Source organism: Asterias amurensis, chromosome 22 (assembly GCF_032118995.1).
Source record: "Asterias amurensis chromosome 22, ASM3211899v1".
In the NCBI taxonomy this organism is placed as follows: domain Eukaryota; kingdom Metazoa; phylum Echinodermata; class Asteroidea; order Forcipulatida; family Asteriidae; genus Asterias; species Asterias amurensis.
Window position 1 is genome coordinate 1,067,893 of NC_092669.1, and position 17,984 is coordinate 1,085,876.

Consider the following 17,984-nt stretch of genomic DNA (forward strand, 5'->3'; position numbering starts at 1 on the left):
ACGTCAAATTTGATGCGCATCTGTATTTGCGTGAAGTTAGAAACTGGGCTTAACGTTGTCAGATGCTTCTCTTAACCTTTGGTTGGATGGGGAGAAGGAGTCGAGCCATACATCCCCAGGTAATTGAAAAACATAGGCCGTAGCAATTTTTTTCTTTCTTTTATAGCGTCCAGGTTTATGGGTCCAGGGGTGGATTTCACAAAGGTAGTCCTAACTTAGGACTAGTCCTAGGCAATGCTAAGAGATAGGACCAGTCCTAAGTTAGGATGAGTTCCTGGTCCTAACTTAGGACCAACCATCTCTTAGCATTGCCTAGGACTAGTCTTAAGTTAGGACTACCTTTGTGAAATCCACCCCTGGGGTAGATTTCACAGAGGTAGTCCTAACTTACATGTAGGAATAGTCCTAGGCAATGCTAAGAGATAGGACCAGTCCTAAGTTAGGATGAGTTACTGGTCCTAACTTAGGACCAGTGCTATCTCTTAGAATTGCTTAGGACTAGTCCTACTTTAGGACTACCTTTGTGAAATCCACACCAGGCCCTATGAGGGATCACAGAAAAGTTCATTCCTGTCTTGACTTTTTTCATTTGTTTTGAAATAAAAAAGTGTTTAACTGATATTAATTTTAGTTTAATTGATATTAAATTTTGTAGAAATTTGTGAAAATGGTGGCTGGATACTGGCTGGAAAGTTTCCCTGGATCAAACCATAGAGCAAGAACCAAACAAACCCCACAATTAAACCAAACAAATTTGTCAAACAAACTGTCCCTTTGGCTTATTTAAGCTGGGGCAATTATTTTCTAAACATGTCTTGACACGCCCCCTCCACCGATCCTTAAACCTCTCTCATACCAACCGTGCAACCAACATCGTCACCATTACTTTATTTTTAACCATGAAAGAGATATTGCAGTACTGCTCGACCCTCCATGGGGACGAGGTTGCCGCACATGTCGTCCGTGTCGTCAGCATAGAGGGCGCTGCAAATCAAGAATCAATTTCTTGTTTCAGTGAGCTCTTAAACTTATTAGCAGTCTCCTTTTCCCTTGAAAGACACAATTTAATTCGGGATAGAAACATCTAAGGGTAGGTTTAGTTTCTCAACAACTTGGTGCATAACATAAAACCCTTTGAAAGTTTGATAAATAGTTTGTTCACTAAATATTGTTTCATGAAACGGACGGTTACAAGTGTTTTACCGTGTTTGAGAGCGTTGCGTTAGATTTTCTTTTGTTTTACAAAAAACGTAAGATAACAAATAGTAAACATAAAAGGATGTAGACAGGGAACGGGGACGATCAACTGTTTTTTATTTGGCATAACCTGTAACTGTTATCTCTTCCTTGCTCCATCTATGATCTTGCTCTAAGGTTATGGTCATTATTTAACCTGCAGGCATGAATTGCCATGAAGCAATTTAAGTTTGTCAAAAGAAAAGGTTTTGAACTTTTGAATCCCTTTGTCTACCCCTCTGCAGGTTAATGGTATAGTCCAGGTGTTGCTGGAGACAAGCGTGATGGAAAAGTTAGCAAGTGACCTCTTGCAAGAAAGCATTCAAAAGCGTCGTCTGTCCGTGAGCTTAGGAAAAAAATTGACGGTGTTTGAACTTTGTAGAAAAATAAATCAGACAGACCAACAACATGACCAAACTGGACCCTTTGTTGGTGATCTGTGTGGTGGAAAAGCTTTCCCATCTGAGGCTAAGCGGACAGTCCATCAGGAAATCCACATTGGAGAGAAACCATTTGTTTGTGATCTGTGTGGAAAAGGTTTCCAATATAAGGCATGGCTGACAAGACATCAGCGTTACCACACAGGAGAGAAGCCATTTGTTTGTAATTTTTGTGGGAAATCCTGCTCCCGCAATAGTAATCTAACGCAACATCATCTGGTCCACACTGGAGAGAAACCTTTTGTTTGTGACATTTGTGGAAAATCCTTCTCACAAAAAAGTAACCTGACATGCCATAAGCTGGTTCACACTAGAGAGAAGCCTTTTGTTTGCAACATTTGTGGAAAATCCTTCACACGAAAAAGTCACCTGACATGCCATAAGCTGCTTCACACTGGAGAGCAGCCATTTGTTTGCGATATTTGTGGAAAATCTTTCTCACATGAAAGTAACCTGACATGCCATAAGCTGGTCCACACTGGAGAGAGGCCATTTTTTTGCGATAAATGTGGAAAATCCTTCTCAAATAAACGTAACCTAACACGTCATCAGCTGGTCCATACGGGAGAGAAGCCATTTATTTGCGAATATTGTGGAAAATCCGTAGCACATAAATATAATCTAACACGCCATCAGCTGGTCCACACACATTGAGATATTTAAGCCAATCGTTTGTGACTTTTGTTGGAAAAGCCTTTACGAGTAAAAGTTATTTTACAATCCATCAGCGTATCCACAGACTGTGAACTATCGGATTGTGAGGTGTGAAGAGAATTCTTCTCATTTAGAAGTCACATGATCACTTATAGCACGTCAGCACTTTAAAGAAAGAGTTTGAGTTTGCCAACACCATCACCAAGTCAACTCTCAGAAAAAATCATGTGGATAACGCATGGTGGAAACGACTTGTCAAATGAAAATAACTTCTTTCATCAGCTTTTGTGAGAAACATTTTGGGGCCCCGGGTTTTCTTTGTGGAAAATCTTAATTCACATATTGTTATTTAAATCTATTGTGATGTCTTTGCATCCCAATTTGAGAAAACCATTTGTATTGAACCTTTTACACCAACGTAACACATGTTTTCAGCTGTGGTCTCAAATCCATTTCAAATATTTTGTTGAGAAATTACTTCTTTTTCAAAAGATTTTGTTACTTCAGAGGGAGCCGTTTCTCACAATATAAGATATCACACAAGTGCAGTCATGGAATATGGAAAATATAGCGCTTCTGCGTCCCAAATCCAACGAGGCCAAAAGGCCATGTTGGATATGATATAGGACGGCACGCAGACACGCTGTTTTCTATTTCCACGAGCGTGCGTGTAATAATGTATTTATCCTCAAGGAAACTTGGCGCATGACATAGAACACTCAAGACGCAGGTAGCTAACACTTCTGAATTTTTTGTAATTATCGATTAAAAAATCAGGCCTAAACCTAAAGGTTTTTAAAAACTAAAAGCACTTCTGCCGTTGACGGCGCGCGTCAAGGGACAATGCCGCTGACGTCATGTCTGGGAGTTTGCTTCGTTAAACCTCCACGCTGCAACAAAGAGACTTTACAAATTGGAGCTCCCATCTATGACGTTTTGAGAGTGATTACATAACGGAGCTTTTCGCAAATCTCTCGGATAAAATCGTTGGATAAAGGGTATTCAAAATGATTGTTTTTTTTACACAACTAAAATCTACACTGTATATAATCATATCACTCGATTTCCTTATCTTTGAAAACATTTCAAATGAAATTCAGCGTAGTTCACAACTTGACATTTTCGTTCAAGCGGGTCTTTAAAGACAGTGGACACTATTGGTAATTGTCAAAGACCAGCCTTCACAGTTGGTTATCTAAACATATGCATAAAATAACTAACCTGTGAAAATTTGAGCTCAATTGGTCATCGAAGTTGCGAGATAATAATGAAAGAAAAAAACACCCTTGTCACACGAAGGTGTGTGCGTTTAGATGGTTGATTTCGAGACCTCAAGTTCTAAATCTGAGGTCTCGAAATCAAATTCGTGGAAAATTACTTCTTTCTCGAAAACTATGGCACTTCAGAGGGAGCCGTTTCTCACAATGTTTTACACCATCAACCTCTCCCCATTATTTGTCACAAAGAAAAGTTTTATGCTAATAATTATTTTGAGTAATTACCAAGTAAAAAATAGTAAGATGACTGACTTTGAAGAATCAGTATTTGTTTCTAAATTGATGTAACATTTGATGATTTCACAAAATAAATAAACAATTGGGAATCAACCTTATACTTTTGTGTAGATTTTGATTGTGTTTATTTTTTTTCCAAGCCGATGAGGCTGTATAAGGGGGGGGGTGTTACTCTGATCTTTATTTGTGCTTTGAAAACAAGTATTTGTAAGATGATTAACTTTGAAGAGAAAGTATTTTGTTATAGATTGGAGATTGAGAACATTTGATTATTTCACAAAATAAATAAACAATTGGGAATCAACCTTATACTTTTTTTTGAGATTTTTATTGTGTTTATTTTTTCATAAAGCTTATGAGGCTGTTGAAGGGGGGGGGGGGGTACTGTATGAGGCTGTTGAAGGGGGGGGGGGTACTGTGGTCTTTATTTGTGCTTTGAAAACAAGTACAGTGTATTTATCTCTGATGTAGCACATGGGGGACATGATGAACTTGGAAGTTAAAAGTAAATTTTGTCATTGCCAGTCTTCATCATGGGTTAAAGTTTCCAGCAATGATGAAAGGTTAGATGCCTGGATCTCTGGAAGGGTCTAGATATGATATGAAGGGTTACCCATTTAATTAGCTTTGTTCAAGCTCAAAAAAATCGCTCTGCCCCAAAATTTGAAAACACAATAGCAGTCGACTTTTCCTGAATTGATTGGAAATTATTCTCAAAATTCCCGTCAGAAACCAAGATTCACGAGGTATTAGTTATCCCCGTAATTCTGTGCCCCCCAACCCCCCACCCGCCCACATCCACCCCCGCCCCCCCATCCAACCCCCGCCCCCCGCCCCCCACCCCAACGAACCCCCGCCCCCCGCCCCCCCATCCAACCCCCGCCCCCCGCCCCCCCATCCAACCCCCGCCCCCCGCCCCTGCGCGCCGTTTGTTGTCAGGTTTAATATAAACGCATGAGGGCGCTGCAAAACCCCTAGAAAAAAAAACCAATAGCTCAAATTTTTAGCAGATATTATTTGCACCACTTTGTGGTCGAGAAACTTGTTCCTTCAAGTCTATCACTCAGAAAGGTAAGTTCAGTTTCTCCACATTATTGTGCATAACTTTTCCAGTTTCCATTGGTATCATTGGAAATGTTGGGTTTGTTTCCTTATTTTTTTTTTTTACCCAAGAAGACCACGTTTACGGTTATTGTAATGGTTAGTCATGTTAGTCACTCATGACATTGCATGATGGGTCATGCGATGCAAGGTAGATATTTCTACCTCCATTTTTGGTTTAGTGAATTGTGAACTTTAGGTTACCTCCCATCATCATCATGTCATTGTTGACCGTGAACATCATGGCCCTGCATGCTCCATGACTTTATTTGTGGGATCACTTTCTATAAATTCTAATTCCGTATGGCGCCACCACTTTTTCACTCACATGTCATCGTATTTGCATATTATATTATAAAGCCGATACCTATTAGTATTATTAAGTATTATTTTTTTATCTCATTGAGGTAAAATTAGACACTACATATCTAATGGAAAAGTGGTGGCGTTATACACGTAAACTTTTCCACTGCACTGGTGCGCTGTATTCCTTTTTTCGAAAGTTTGACATTATCGGTATGACTGAATGTTGCGATAACGTAACCCTCCTCCCGCCGTTGGGAGGAGGGTTACGTTTTAATAGCAACTACATGTAGAACGATCGATAATGTCAAAATTTCGAAAAAAGGAATACAGCGCCCCAGTAGTTACAATTTTAAATCTACTTCATAGTCGTAATCTGTGTGGCTCTGTTCCTTTTTTGATATTATAGTTCATCGGTGTAAAGGTTTATCGGTGAGAAGACCACTTCCAGTCGTAAAAAGGAGAAAAATCGGCTAGCTGTTAAGAGTTGCCAATGAAATGTGGTGAAACGTCACTGAAAAACTTGTGAGTATTTTGTGCTCTCTTTTTTATTCATAACTTAAAAAAGTTACAAATAAACACCTTCTTAACTGAAGTTTCAAAACGGACCTTCCTAATGAATCTGTTTTTAAGAGTCAGCAGCGGTAAGCCTTATTTAAGTATCCAAAAATTTGCAAGGAATAATTTGCGGCAGTTGAGAGCTGTGCTCAACACGTTTGAATATTCGCAGCGAAAACAGAGTTGTTACGTTAAATTTACGCTAAAGCATTCTCATGAAGTATAACCTGGGCTTCACTCTGACTGTTGGTGTTAGAACTAGAGAGAGTAAACTAGGTATTTATACAGATGGTCAATTGTTTATAACTATTTCCCATCCATTTTATTTTACTTACACAGCTGGAAGTAAACAACTCCACATTGAAGAAGAAAATTTGTGCAAGAAAGTTTTGGTAACACGCCTTCTTTTTTCTTAATCTTTACAAATGTTGTGATAAAATTGAACTTACTGACAGAAAATTTGAATCTAGAAGTTTTTGCACTGCAGCAAGCACTGCAGGAAACAACAACTCGAGGAAAACTATTTTTTGTGTGCTATGTCAACCAACTCAGATTTTTATTTCCATTCGATCGAAATTCGTGACTGTGGCCTGCATGGAAATAAACTTTCAACTGGAATGTTTTTTTGAAAGGAGTTGATACTATTGCGATCAGTGAAAATTGTTAAGAAGAAATTGAAAAACAATGCTGCCAATCTGCGTGAGAGATTTAGACATTATGAAATAAACCAAAATAGCATGAATGAGTCCACGTTTGTTTGTGACATCGGTATAGATCATAGATCACCCAGATCAAAAAAGACTTAAGAAGCATCTTCACTCAGACGGCAAGATGTTTCACTGTGACATTTGTAAAAAAGACTTTGCATGCAGAAACAACCTAACAAACCATCAACGAGTCCACACTGGAGAGAAACCGTATGTTTGCAACACTTGTGGGAAATCCTTCGCTCAGAGCAGCTCCTTAAGGCGGCACCAGAACGTCCACAGTGGAGAGAAAACTTTTGTCTGTGAAGTATGTGGGAAAGCCTTCGCAAGTAACACTATACTTATACAACATAACAGTGTTCATAGCGGAGAAAGACCATTTGCTTGTGATATTTGTGGAAAAGCATTCTGTTTTAAAGATGCTTTGGTAAAACATAGGCGAGTCCATACTGGAGAGAAACCATTTATTTGTGGTACTTGTGGAAAAGGTTTTTCACAGAAAAACAACCTGTCTCAACATCAACGGGTCCACACTGGAGAGAAACCATTCGAGTGTGACATTTGTGGGTCATTTTTTTCACATAAAACCAATCTCGTCCAACACCAGGTTGTGCACACTGGTGAGAAACGATTTGTTTGCGGCGTTTGCGGAAAAGCCTTCCAGCGCAAATCCATCCTTGCAGATCATCAGAGAAACCATACGGGTTCTTATGTGACGGAGAAAACCTGCGTTTGTGAGATTTGTGGGCGGGCTTTTACTCAAATATACACCCTAAAGAAACACCAAAAGATCCACACTGAAGTGAAACGTTTCGTTTGTGGTATTTGTGGAAAATCCTTTGTATTGATGGCTTATCTGGAACAACATCAAAGAGTCCACCCTGCAGATTTGAAAAGCCTTTGTACTCAGTGACTTTCAAAAACTCTGTTGTAGGAAAACACTTCGAGACATCAACTGCGTGACCTTTGTGGAAAGGCCTTCTCACTCAAAACTTAATTAAATGGTCATCTGTTAACCCATGAGAAAGAGAGAAGCTGTTTATTTGTGACTTTTGCGGCAAAGCATTCTCAAATAAAACCAGACAAGGCAGTACTAGGGCCCAATTTCATAGCGCTGTTTATCGGTAAGCAACTTTTTGTGCTAGCGTATATTGCACAGGTTCAAAGAAAAATTACGCCGCCATATTGCGCGTTCACAAAGAATTTGCATTATGACATGTGTGACGTCTTTTTTTTTTTTGCAGTAAGCACCGCAAGGTTAGCACGCCATTTCCTGTACTTTCAGTTAGAAATTGCATTGGTATCCAAAGCCATTAATTTTGAGCGCTTCTGTGCATTTAGTCTATCTTTATGATCTAACATAAAACTGATCGACCTCTCAATGGTGTCCGGGGAAACATTTTTCCACCACTCACAGATTAAAGAAATCCTGGGCAAAACGCTGATGGGTGACAAGAATAATCAATATAGAAACTACCCAGTTGGAACCGAACTCAGAGAGTACATGTGTAATATTCCACATTTTTATTGCAGAGTACAGTTGAATACAAAATATTAACAAATCTTCCTTATAATCTAACCATTTTGATGAATGTATCAAAGAAATTTGTGAGCGCGACAACAAATTTCCCCCACTATTATTTGGTTGTACCTGTATGTGTTTTTAAGCTTTGCATGGTGGCATGAATCAAGTACATTAAAGGAACACGTTGCCTTGGATCGGTCGAGTTGGTCTTTGAAAAACGTTTGTAACCGTTTTTTATAAAATGCATATGGGTAGAAAGATGTTGTAAAAGTAGAATACAATGATCCACACAAACATGCCTCGAAATTGCGTGGTTTTCCTTTTACCTCGTCGACTAACACGTCGGCCATTTATGGGGGTCAAAATTTTGACTCCCATAAATGGCCGACGGTGATAGTTCGCACAGTAGAAGGAAAACCACGCAATTTCGAGGCAAACTTGTGTGGATCATTGTATGCTACTTTTTAAACATCTTTTCAACCATATGCATTATATAAAAAACGGTTAAAAACGCTTTTGTTTTGACCAACTCGTCCGATCCAAGGCAACGTGTTACTTTAATAACCATTAGCCCATGTGACAAAAATGATGATTCTCGTCCCCTCCTGTTTTCTTTGCGGATAATGCCTTCTGTTTTTAGTAACTGAAAGTTAACAAATTGCCCATTTGGAAAGAAAACAAAATTATTACTAAAAACCTCTCTACCATGTATAAATTGCTTCCAATGCAAAAGTTTGTATAATTTGTTTCCATCATAATCCATACACCAAAAGGTTCTACTGCGCCAAGCTGTTTTTGTATGGCGCCATCTCTTGAAGGAGTTATTTTAAACATGATTCTTGTGTAGCTATAACACTTGTTGTAATCCTCAGGATTGTGTATTTATCTTAAAGACTCTGGACACTATTAGTATTTGTCAAAAACCAGTCTTCTCACCGAATTTATCACTTGGTGTATCGCAACATATGTATAAAATAACAAACCTGTGAAAATTTAGCTCAATTGGTCGTCGAAGTTGCGAGATATTAATGAAAGAAAAAACACCCTTGGCACACAAAGTTGTGTGCTTTCAGATGCTTGATTTCAGGACCTCAAATTCTAAATTTAAATTTGTGGATAATTACTGCTTTCTCACATTACTTCAGAGGGAGCCGTTTCTCACGTTTTATACTATCAACCTCTCCCCACTACTTGTAACCAAGTAAGGCTTTATGCTAATAATTATTTTGAGTTATTACCAACATTGTCCACTGCCTTTGACTAGAGAAAGATGCTATTCCAAAACAATGATGTACTGTACTGTCTTAAAGGTCCTTTAAATATACCCATAAATGAAAAATATTTGATATTTTTGTACACCACATTTTTTCTCTAATTTTATTGCTACATGTATCTATTCATAATATAGGCCTAAATTTAATTTGAAAAATCATTAATGCCATGAAATCTCAGTCTAGAACATACCAAAGACATTTACACTTTCATTTGTTAAAAATATTGTAATGCAATCAAGTTTAAATAAAATTGCTTTAAACGTTTCACAAATGAGTCTAACCACGCTGCACATTTTCAAACAAGTGTTTCTGGCCTCTTTGATAAAACACAATATTTGTTATTTCCATATTTGCCGGGAACTGTTTACGTTCAGATGATTAACCTATATCGCACCTGGTCTTCTGGAATCCTCCTGGCGGACATCCAAATCGCGGCAGGTGGAAAATAAACTACCCAGACACCATCACCAGAGACACTTATCTCAGTCCAAACAAGACTCAACAACTCATGAGGGACAAAGCAACCTGGCACCACTTCATCAATGCTACTTCTATTATTCCGTCCACGGACGAAGGAAGATGATGATGATTTGTTTTAAATTTTGAGCATGCAAGGCCATTTGCATTTTGCAAAGCCTGGTACCTCCGTTGCCAAATCTTGAAGTCTAAAGGAAACTTCTGTAGGGGCCAGGGCCCACAGAATCTACGGCCATCGAGTAAATCAACACTTGGGTTTGGTTACATTGACATGAATAGAAGAAAAAACAAATTGGCCGCACCTCTCTATATTGGCAACTTACTGAAATATTTAACACACACAAATCTAAAAAGATTAATTTTAGGAAGAGCTTTTTGGCATTTCTACAGGTTTATCGTCCATTAATGATTTCAGCTGCTGTCTGGCGCTTTCTAGGAATAAATCCAAACTCGCAAACGAACGATGTCTCGAAACAGAGTCCAACTGTAAGAAAAGAGAAAAATGTTCAGTTTATTTGAAAACCACTAACCAACATTTAAGAGTTATTTTACTAAAACTGAAATTGCTACATTGTCTTCTTCCTTCTCGTTTGGCTCTAATAGTGTTGAGAATATCTGTTTTTCTAGCCTATTTCACCCCACTGCAGGAGGAAGCCTCTTCACTGTTTCACTTCATCCTGCGTTGTCTGTTGCCAAGCAATGCCCCTATGTACAAAGTTCATTTCTCTGTCTTATGTTTTTTTCTCCCTCTTTATTTTGTCTGGTTTCTTGGATTTTATAAGAGAGTTGAAAATTTCTGTTTTTCTAGCCTATTTCACTCCACTGCAGGAGGAAAGCCGCTTCACTAATTCTCCATCTCACTCTATGCTGCGTTGTCTGTTGCCAAGCAATGCTCCTTTGTACTAAGTTCATCTCTCCGTCTTATGTTTTTTCTCCCTCCTTATTTTGTCTGGTTTCTTGGATTTATAAGAGAGTTGAAAATTTCTGTTTTTCTAGCCTATTTCACTCCACTGCAGGAGGAAAGCCGCTTCACTAATTCTACATCTCACTCTATGCTGCGTTGTCTGTTGCCAAGCAATGCCCCTTTGTACTAAGTTCATCTCTCCGTCTTATGTTTTTTCTCCCTCTTTATTTTGTCTGGTTTCTTGGATTTTATAAGAGAGTTGAAAATTTCTGTTTTTCTAGCCTATTTCACTCCACTGCAGGAGGAAAGCCTCTTTACTAATTCTCCATCTCACTCTATGCTGCACCGTCTGTTGCCAAGCAATGGCCCTGTATGTACTTGGTTCATCTCTCCATCTTCTGTTTTGTTGCCCTCTTTTTCTTGTTTCATTTCTTGGAGTCCAATTTGTTTTTCTTTTCTTGCCCACCTGTTGCCATACCTCCTTCCTGCCCATCTCCACTTTTGGAGACTTTTTTGAGAATATAATTATATTCAAATCCCCCAAAATTAACAACATAATATAAGTTGGTTTGAGGTAACACCATTTGTGTATCTACTTGCCAGGTAGAGTTAGTTCTTCAGAGAACTGTCTTGCTATATATTCTACTACCGCGGAGTAGATCTACAGGATTTTTTTGGAGACTTCTCAGTTTTGAAAAGAACTGTCTGCTAAATGTATGCATAAACCATGAATAAATTATAACACCTCACCCTCTTTTGCTCTGCGTTGTATTCTTCCATTGCTTTCCTAGAATTGATGGAGGCTACTTCGATGGCCTCTAGGTGGCGCTTTCTCTCTTCCTCAAGTGCATTTTTTATAGCTTCCTTTTATAAACGAATCAGAAAGAAATATTGACGTATTACTTTAAAGGGGATAAGAAACTTGAACATCAAATTATGGAAAAAAGAAAGTGAATGGGTTGCAAGAGTGTGCCAACAGGAATGTTTTTCTTTTTTGCTGAGAAATTGTCCGACTTTTGAGACATACTGTTACGTTTTTTGGCGAGCATTATTAGGTATAACCTTTACCCAAGCTAATGCTTAGGGAAAACTACTATGTTTTATTTTCCCGCATTGCATTCAATTCATAGATAATTTTTTTAATTGTTCCTTATTTTTTTAAGGTGATCTTTACTTTGCTGATTTGTCGTTCCCTCTCCAATTCTGTTTGTAACGTTTCCCGATGGCGCTTCTGTTCTTCCTCCAAAGACCTAACCGCCTCTGCCCTCTGTATTTCAAGCATTTCCTTGCCCTTTGACCTCTCCTCTTCTAGGGCCCTCTCGAGTGCTTCCTGACTAGAAGTTTGCATTTCCTGTCGAAAGAAGAGATTTTGTGATAGTACTCTTTATATATTTGAGCCTGGTGCCCATCAGGAAAGTTGTAATACATTGGTTCATTACTGATGACCCGAGGATGGTTGGCAGGGGTCGAATATAAGTGTATTTTTGGTAGTCAGCAGGGCTAGTAACCCAGAAGTTTTAGTATTCCTGAGGAGTGAAAGTGAAACCAGACTATTTTATACCAAGCCTCACTTTCGGCCTAATAAACTTGCATTCTAGAAAACAAAAATGGTTGCCTTGTGGCTGCTACAAAACATACCTCAGTTGCTTTTTCAAGTTGCAATTTATTCTTATCTTGCTCTTCTCGTAAACATGTCTGAAGCATCGTCTTCTGAGTTTCTAGTTGTTCTTGTAAAGCTTCTTTTAATCTGTCCTCGTTCTTCTGTCTTTCCTCGTCTAGAACATTTGCCAATCTGTCGTGCTGTAAAATCAATAACATCAACAACATTTATTATTGGTTTCTGGTTCTGTGGGAACCAACTCATGGGGTGATGGTGATGGGCAGGACAGAGAACGAGCTATATCGGTGTCCTGTGGATTGATGCTGGTGCAAGGACCATCAGAGCTGTATGCCTTAATATGGAATACAGAAGATTGGACATCCAGAATTGCTGGCAAGCCAACTGGTTTCGTGACCAACTCATGGGGTGAGGGTGATGGGCAGAAAGAGAACGAGCTTTGTCAGCGTCCCAAGGATTTATGCTGGTGTAGAGACCATTAAGAGAGCTGTCTGTCTCTGAACAGAGAAAATTTGATTTGTGGAAGGACATAATTATTTTGATACAGCACAATACATCTTGTTGTTTTTGGTGTTTTTCTTTTTTTTTTGGGGGGGGGGGTTAATAAGTGAGATGCTTCTCTTTACCTGACTTTTGAGGATTTCTTGACAGCGTTCCGTTTCCTGGGTGATGGCCACCTGCAGTTGTTTCTCACTTGCCTCTTGTTGCTGAAGGACTGCACATTTGCATAATTCCTGCATAAATTTGAATACTTAATGTAAGAATTTCAACAAAAAAAGAGCAAAGAGTAGAGGGGCATTCTGCTGTTTCTCAGATCTTCCCGGTTTGCCACAAAGAGAGAACAATACCTTGTATTCTTCAACGATGACGGCCAATGCATCATGCCCCGCCTTGCGTATCTCTTCCATCTCTGATGCATGCCTGGCTTGGACTTGTTCGTAGCGTTGCTTCTGCTCGGCCGTTTCTTGACGGTGACCTTCGACCTCTTGTTCCAGGGCTTCTAGTTTCTGGGTCAGTTCATCTCTGATCTGAATATATAAATTGTATCACCTTGGAATTAAGATTATACCCGATAACTCGGCAATATTCCACAACTTTTTTTAAAACTTTCCTTGAGGCAAAAGACCTGAATTACCACCATCTGTAGCTGCCTGCTCGTTAGTTGTACTCCGAACCGAAGGGAAGCAATTTATGGTAAAACATTCAAGTGAAGTCAACAAGCAATCAAAGTAACTTAATTCAAAGGCCTAGCAATAATCCATCAAAACTTGGTTGATTTGAACCATCTTTACAGTTCAACAATAAGCGACTCATTTTGACCACCTTTAATTTCTTCATTCTAGTATTTAAAACACCTAAACTTGCTTAAGAACAGTTTTCACCGACCCTCTGTAAGCGACTTTTTTCTCTGTCTGCGGCTGACAGGCGATCTTCCAACCTTCCAACTTTTCCTGTCATCTCCGCTGCAAATACTTCCACCGATGATGAAGAGCGTTGACCTGCTGGAGAGTCTGCTGGGTCCTGGAAACGGTCGCCCTCTGCTGATGACGCTGCGTTGTGATTCTCAACAGGGAGGGGTCCGACAGCACCCTATAAAGAGTGTTTCATGGGTGATTATTATATTGAATATTTCTGGAATGAAATCAAGGATGCGTTATAAGTGAACTTGATCACTGTAGCTTGCAAGCCTGAGGATTTGTAACAAGGGTGCTTGACATGAACATCAGGGTTAACCACTACTCTTTCTTGACAAGTGTTCTGGGTTCTTTAACGTGATCTACCAATCCTTTTACACAGTCAGTACCTTTGGCTTTAATGCTCCGACTAAAGGACAAAGGACTAAAGGGTAAAGGACACAAACGCTACGACCGGGATTCAAATCCACACTCTGCCGATCAGAAACACAAGAACTTCAGTCGGGTGGTCACAATCGCTCGGCCAAGGTTTTTGAGGACCTGAAATTGAAGAGACTTACCTCTACTCCGGCCAAGCCATCATGGAGGTCAACATCAACATCATCTAGATTATTATTGATAGACTGATTATGCAAAGGGGCCACAGCCTGCTGTGCCTAGAAAAAAAGTATGATATTCACTATTCAGTAATATTTCTTGACTCTGGGGTTTATTTCACAAAGATAGTCCTAACTCAGGACTAGTCCTGAGAGTTATTAAAAATTTAAGGCTAGTTAGGACAAGTGATTCGTCCTAACTTGAGATAAGACTAGTCTTAAATCCACTCCTGGGGTGGATTTCACAAAGAGTTAGGACTAGTCTTATCTCGAGTTAGGACCAGTTACTCGTCCTAACTTAGGACTATCCATGCAATTTGTATATCTCGTAGGACTAGTCCTAAGTTAGGACTAGTCCTAACTCTTTGTGAAATCGACTCCAGGGCACTTAAGAGCATAGAGATGCTTCAAGGTTCCTTGCATTCACTTAACAAATTGGGCCTAAATATTTGTATGAAACATTAGGCCTTGTACTTCACAAAGGCAATGGAGACAAGTGCCCCTTGTCATTGCCTTGGTGCACCTTAAAAATTCAAATAGAAATTTACAATTTCTTCATAGAGTTGTCTATTACAAGAGAGAAAGACCGCATCATTGTGTCGAAGTACAGGAGATGGAGCAATCCTACACAAGTGAATGCAGGCATTAGTGCAAGCCCTTAATCCAACTACCACGTCCAGTGTTTATTTTATAATTTCAAGCTCCAAAAGAAACACAAAGCTCCTTCCAGCCCTAACCCCATTAATCTTCAATTAACACGCTTCTGTCCAACTTCCTTTCCCATGCACTCAAGCCCATAATTCACTTCCATGGTGTGCACACCCGATACCCCCAATGGACCATGCACTTGACCACCACCAACATCTGGTCAGTGACAACACTTTTCCCATGCCCTATAAAAATGTCCTCAGTTTCACTTTTAGATTATTCTTGTTAGTTCTGGTTAACCCATGTGGTCCAATCCAGTTTCGTCTGTTATACCATCAGCCAGGAATAGTGTAATAAAATTCCTATATAGCCCAGTGTACAGTACGTGTCTGCCTTCCTCTTTCTGTCGTCTACATGATCTCTAATATCCTTAACTATCGGCCAGCTCAAGTAGCACTCACCATAATAATGTGTTACATTAGTATTTGTATTTGGGGCCCAGTCTATGGTAAAGTTAGCTCATTGGGTGAGTTAATTAAAAGCCGTTAGAAGTTGGTTGAGGGGGTTGGGGGACCTGCAAGCTACATTTACCTGAGCTTGCTGTCTGGAAGCCTCTGCTTGTGACGTCAGTTCAGGGGGTGCGGCAGCAACCATCTGGGGTACAGGGTCGGCAAAAGGGGGGTCTATTTGTGGCTGGAGGGGCGGCTGGGTCTGGGCCATTAGGAGGTCTGGTTGCCCAGCTGCTGGGTTTTGGACGGAAGCTGCGGGAAAAACAGGTGTTGTTTCGAACAATATGAAATATGTAACAAGGGGAAACATGCATTATGCCCAACGTTGCTAAGCAGAAACAGAATACCAAGTGTGTCATCATGTAGTAGTTTCATTGCCAAATGCCTCTCTGCTATTTATGCTAAGCAGACTCTGCTATTTATGCTAAGCAGAGTATTAAGTTGATCAATATTTGCCGATGAACAGCTTTACACAATTGGGAACTGATGAAAAAGCTGTACTTTAATTAAATACTGTACTTTTTTTCAACACGGGATTCAAAACATTCAGACTATATAGACCCCTTTGCATAGATTGGGGGCCCTAAATTCCATACAAAACTTCTGAGCCCATATGAGGATGATCAACCCTTCCGAAATATTTGAGTGTTTTTGTTTCAGCGACAGATGCTGTGACGGTAATGATGACAATTGGCATCATCCGCGCATGCGTCAGCTTTGAGGATGGTCGTCCTTTAATTTCTAACACATTACTTGGGATGAATCTGCGAAAACGACAAAGTTTGGCTGAAAACTACTAATACCGTCACAGAACCATCCGTCATTGAAAACGAAAACCCTCTATTGGGAATGGGATGGAGACGGGTGAAGTATGAGTTACCGATAGCAAAGGAGGCCCATGGTGAAGGGCTGGCCTCTACCCCTGGACCAGGCACCTGGTGGCCAAGCTCTGGAGGGGGTGGTGCTGCCTCCTCAAACCCCCCAAAGTCACCCCAGTCATCGTCAATCTCTCCTCCTGCTGCACCCTGAAGTCCAAATGATAAGAAAACCTCAAATTACAATTGGAAACTTAACTGTGATAATTAAGAAGAATGAACAAATCAATATGAGACTTTGGAACGCTAAGTAGCAGCAGACTTACCAGGTAAATTTCCATAGTTTACGTAGTGTTGAGCATGTGCACATTATCAAGAACGATTGATTTTATGTGGTATGTCTGCTGGCACTAAGCATCCCGAAAGTTCCCTATAATTATTATAGTTGTCACGATTTTAACTCGCCTTCTTGATGTTGACTGCTCTATGATCTATCTAACATCCCTATGTTCCAACATACCATGTTCAGACACTCCTAGTTTTGATACTATTTCACCTATTCCCACTTGTGATCTACTAGTTGTGATAACGTAACCCTCCTCCTTGCGGCCGTCAGGAGGAGGGTAACATTATCGCATCTAGTGATCTACATGCTAGGATCAGGTTTAGGGAATATGATTATTGCAACGGCTCGGAACATTATTGTGACATTCGGATTCCCCAAATGGGGACTGCTAGAAAGGAAGGTAGCTCCCCTTCAATGTAAAATATAGATTGTATTACTATTAAAATACATACACCGCAAATTCCTCCCGACGGCGTAGGAGGGCGAGGGTTACGTTATCGCAACTACCTTCAAAGTTCATTGCTAGTTCACAAAAGTAACTTGAGACATAAAAAAAACCAATTTACATACAATGGTTGATTGATATTGATTGATTGAGTCAAGGAGGTAGAAAACGTTATGATTGAAGTTGTACCTAAAAACTACTAGTATTAAAAATTAACATTTTATTTTCAAAGAAATTGAGGATAACTTTCCGTATGGCGCCACCACTTTTTCACTCATTTTTACAAAAAGGGATATATCAATCAGGTAAATTAGATACTATATTATTCTATTTCGAATGAAAAAGTGGTGGCGCCATACGGAAACTTTTCCGAAATTGATTTTAAGAAAGATATTAATATATACGAATTCCACAAGGTTAGTTCATTCCTTTCCTCATTGTTCCTGAAAAATATTACCCTGAAACATTACAACTTAACCACATCTGACGGACCACGACGGACCAGGACTTCCAGGAGAGTAGCCTACCTGAGCTTGCGCCTGGGCCGCCGCTGCAGCCTCGGCCGCAGCATTCGTCGGGAAGCTTGCCCAGTTGTCCGCCATGTCTACTTCAAATCAAACTTCCCTTTCTTTCTCAGCCGATAGTACCGTCTCGACGGCCAATTAACAAATTCCACACACCCAGGGTGTCGAAAGATGTCAAGCGTGACAGTGGATAAGCTTCGAAATTCCTGCGACGCAAAGTTTCCCAGTGCCACTATTTAAAATGTACATTTGCCATGTCCATGGAAGCAGCCATTTTTTTTTGTGGGTGTGTGTGTGTTGTTTCAAAACTCAACTAATTGCCGTCACGGGCGCGCTAGGCTATGCGCCCGCGCGCCCCCGGCCCCCGGCCCGGCA

At 39.9% G+C, this 17,984-nt stretch overlaps 2 protein-coding genes across 2 annotated transcripts; one reads left to right on the forward strand and one right to left on the reverse strand.

Annotated features, from left to right (window-relative positions):
• Positions 1 to 789: 789 nt before the first annotated feature.
• LOC139954038 (uncharacterized) lies at positions 790 to 8,325 on the forward strand. Its single transcript, XM_071953698.1, has 3 exons — positions 790 to 1,090; positions 1,482 to 2,324; positions 6,581 to 8,325. Exons 2-3 carry the CDS (start codon positions 1,521 to 1,523, stop codon positions 7,424 to 7,426), a joined length of 1,650 nt encoding a protein of 549 aa, XP_071809799.1. The 5' UTR covers positions 790 to 1,090; positions 1,482 to 1,520; the 3' UTR covers positions 7,427 to 8,325.
• Positions 8,326 to 8,531: 206 nt separating this feature from the next.
• Positions 8,532 to 17,900, reverse strand: LOC139953771 (uncharacterized). Its single transcript, XM_071953336.1, has 11 exons — positions 17,613 to 17,900; positions 16,360 to 16,504; positions 15,562 to 15,731; positions 14,287 to 14,382; positions 13,698 to 13,901; positions 13,160 to 13,339; positions 12,938 to 13,045; positions 12,332 to 12,493; positions 11,868 to 12,044; positions 11,444 to 11,557; positions 8,532 to 10,273 (listed from the first exon to the last, which is right to left on the reverse strand). The coding sequence occupies exons 1-11, from the start codon at positions 17,685 to 17,687 to the stop codon at positions 10,151 to 10,153; spliced, it is 1,554 nt and encodes a 517-aa protein (XP_071809437.1). The 5' UTR covers positions 17,688 to 17,900; the 3' UTR covers positions 8,532 to 10,150.
• Positions 17,901 to 17,984: the final 84 nt, after the last annotated feature.

What these genes read in the sequence shown, in the direction of transcription:
- LOC139954038 (XM_071953698.1), top strand. Translation starts at nt 1,521, where the DNA reads ATGGAAAAGTTAGCAAGTGACCTCTTGCAAGAAAGCATTCAAAAGCGT. An exon ending in GCCATCAGCTGGTCCACACA is followed by an intron (nt 2,325 to 6,580) that starts CATTGAGATATT and finishes ACATCGGTATAG; the next exon opens with ATCATAGATCACCCAGATCA.
- LOC139953771 (XM_071953336.1), bottom strand. Translation starts at nt 17,687, where the DNA reads ATGGCGGACAACTGGGCAAGCTTCCCGACGAATGCTGCGGCCGAGGCT. An exon ending in ATGGGCCTCCTTTGCTATCG is followed by an intron (nt 15,732 to 16,359) that starts GTAACTCATACT and finishes TTTTTCCCGCAG; the next exon opens with CTTCCGTCCAAAACCCAGCA. An exon ending in AAAAAAGTCGCTTACAGAGG is followed by an intron (nt 13,340 to 13,697) that starts GTCGGTGAAAAC and finishes TTATATATTCAG; the next exon opens with ATCAGAGATGAACTGACCCA.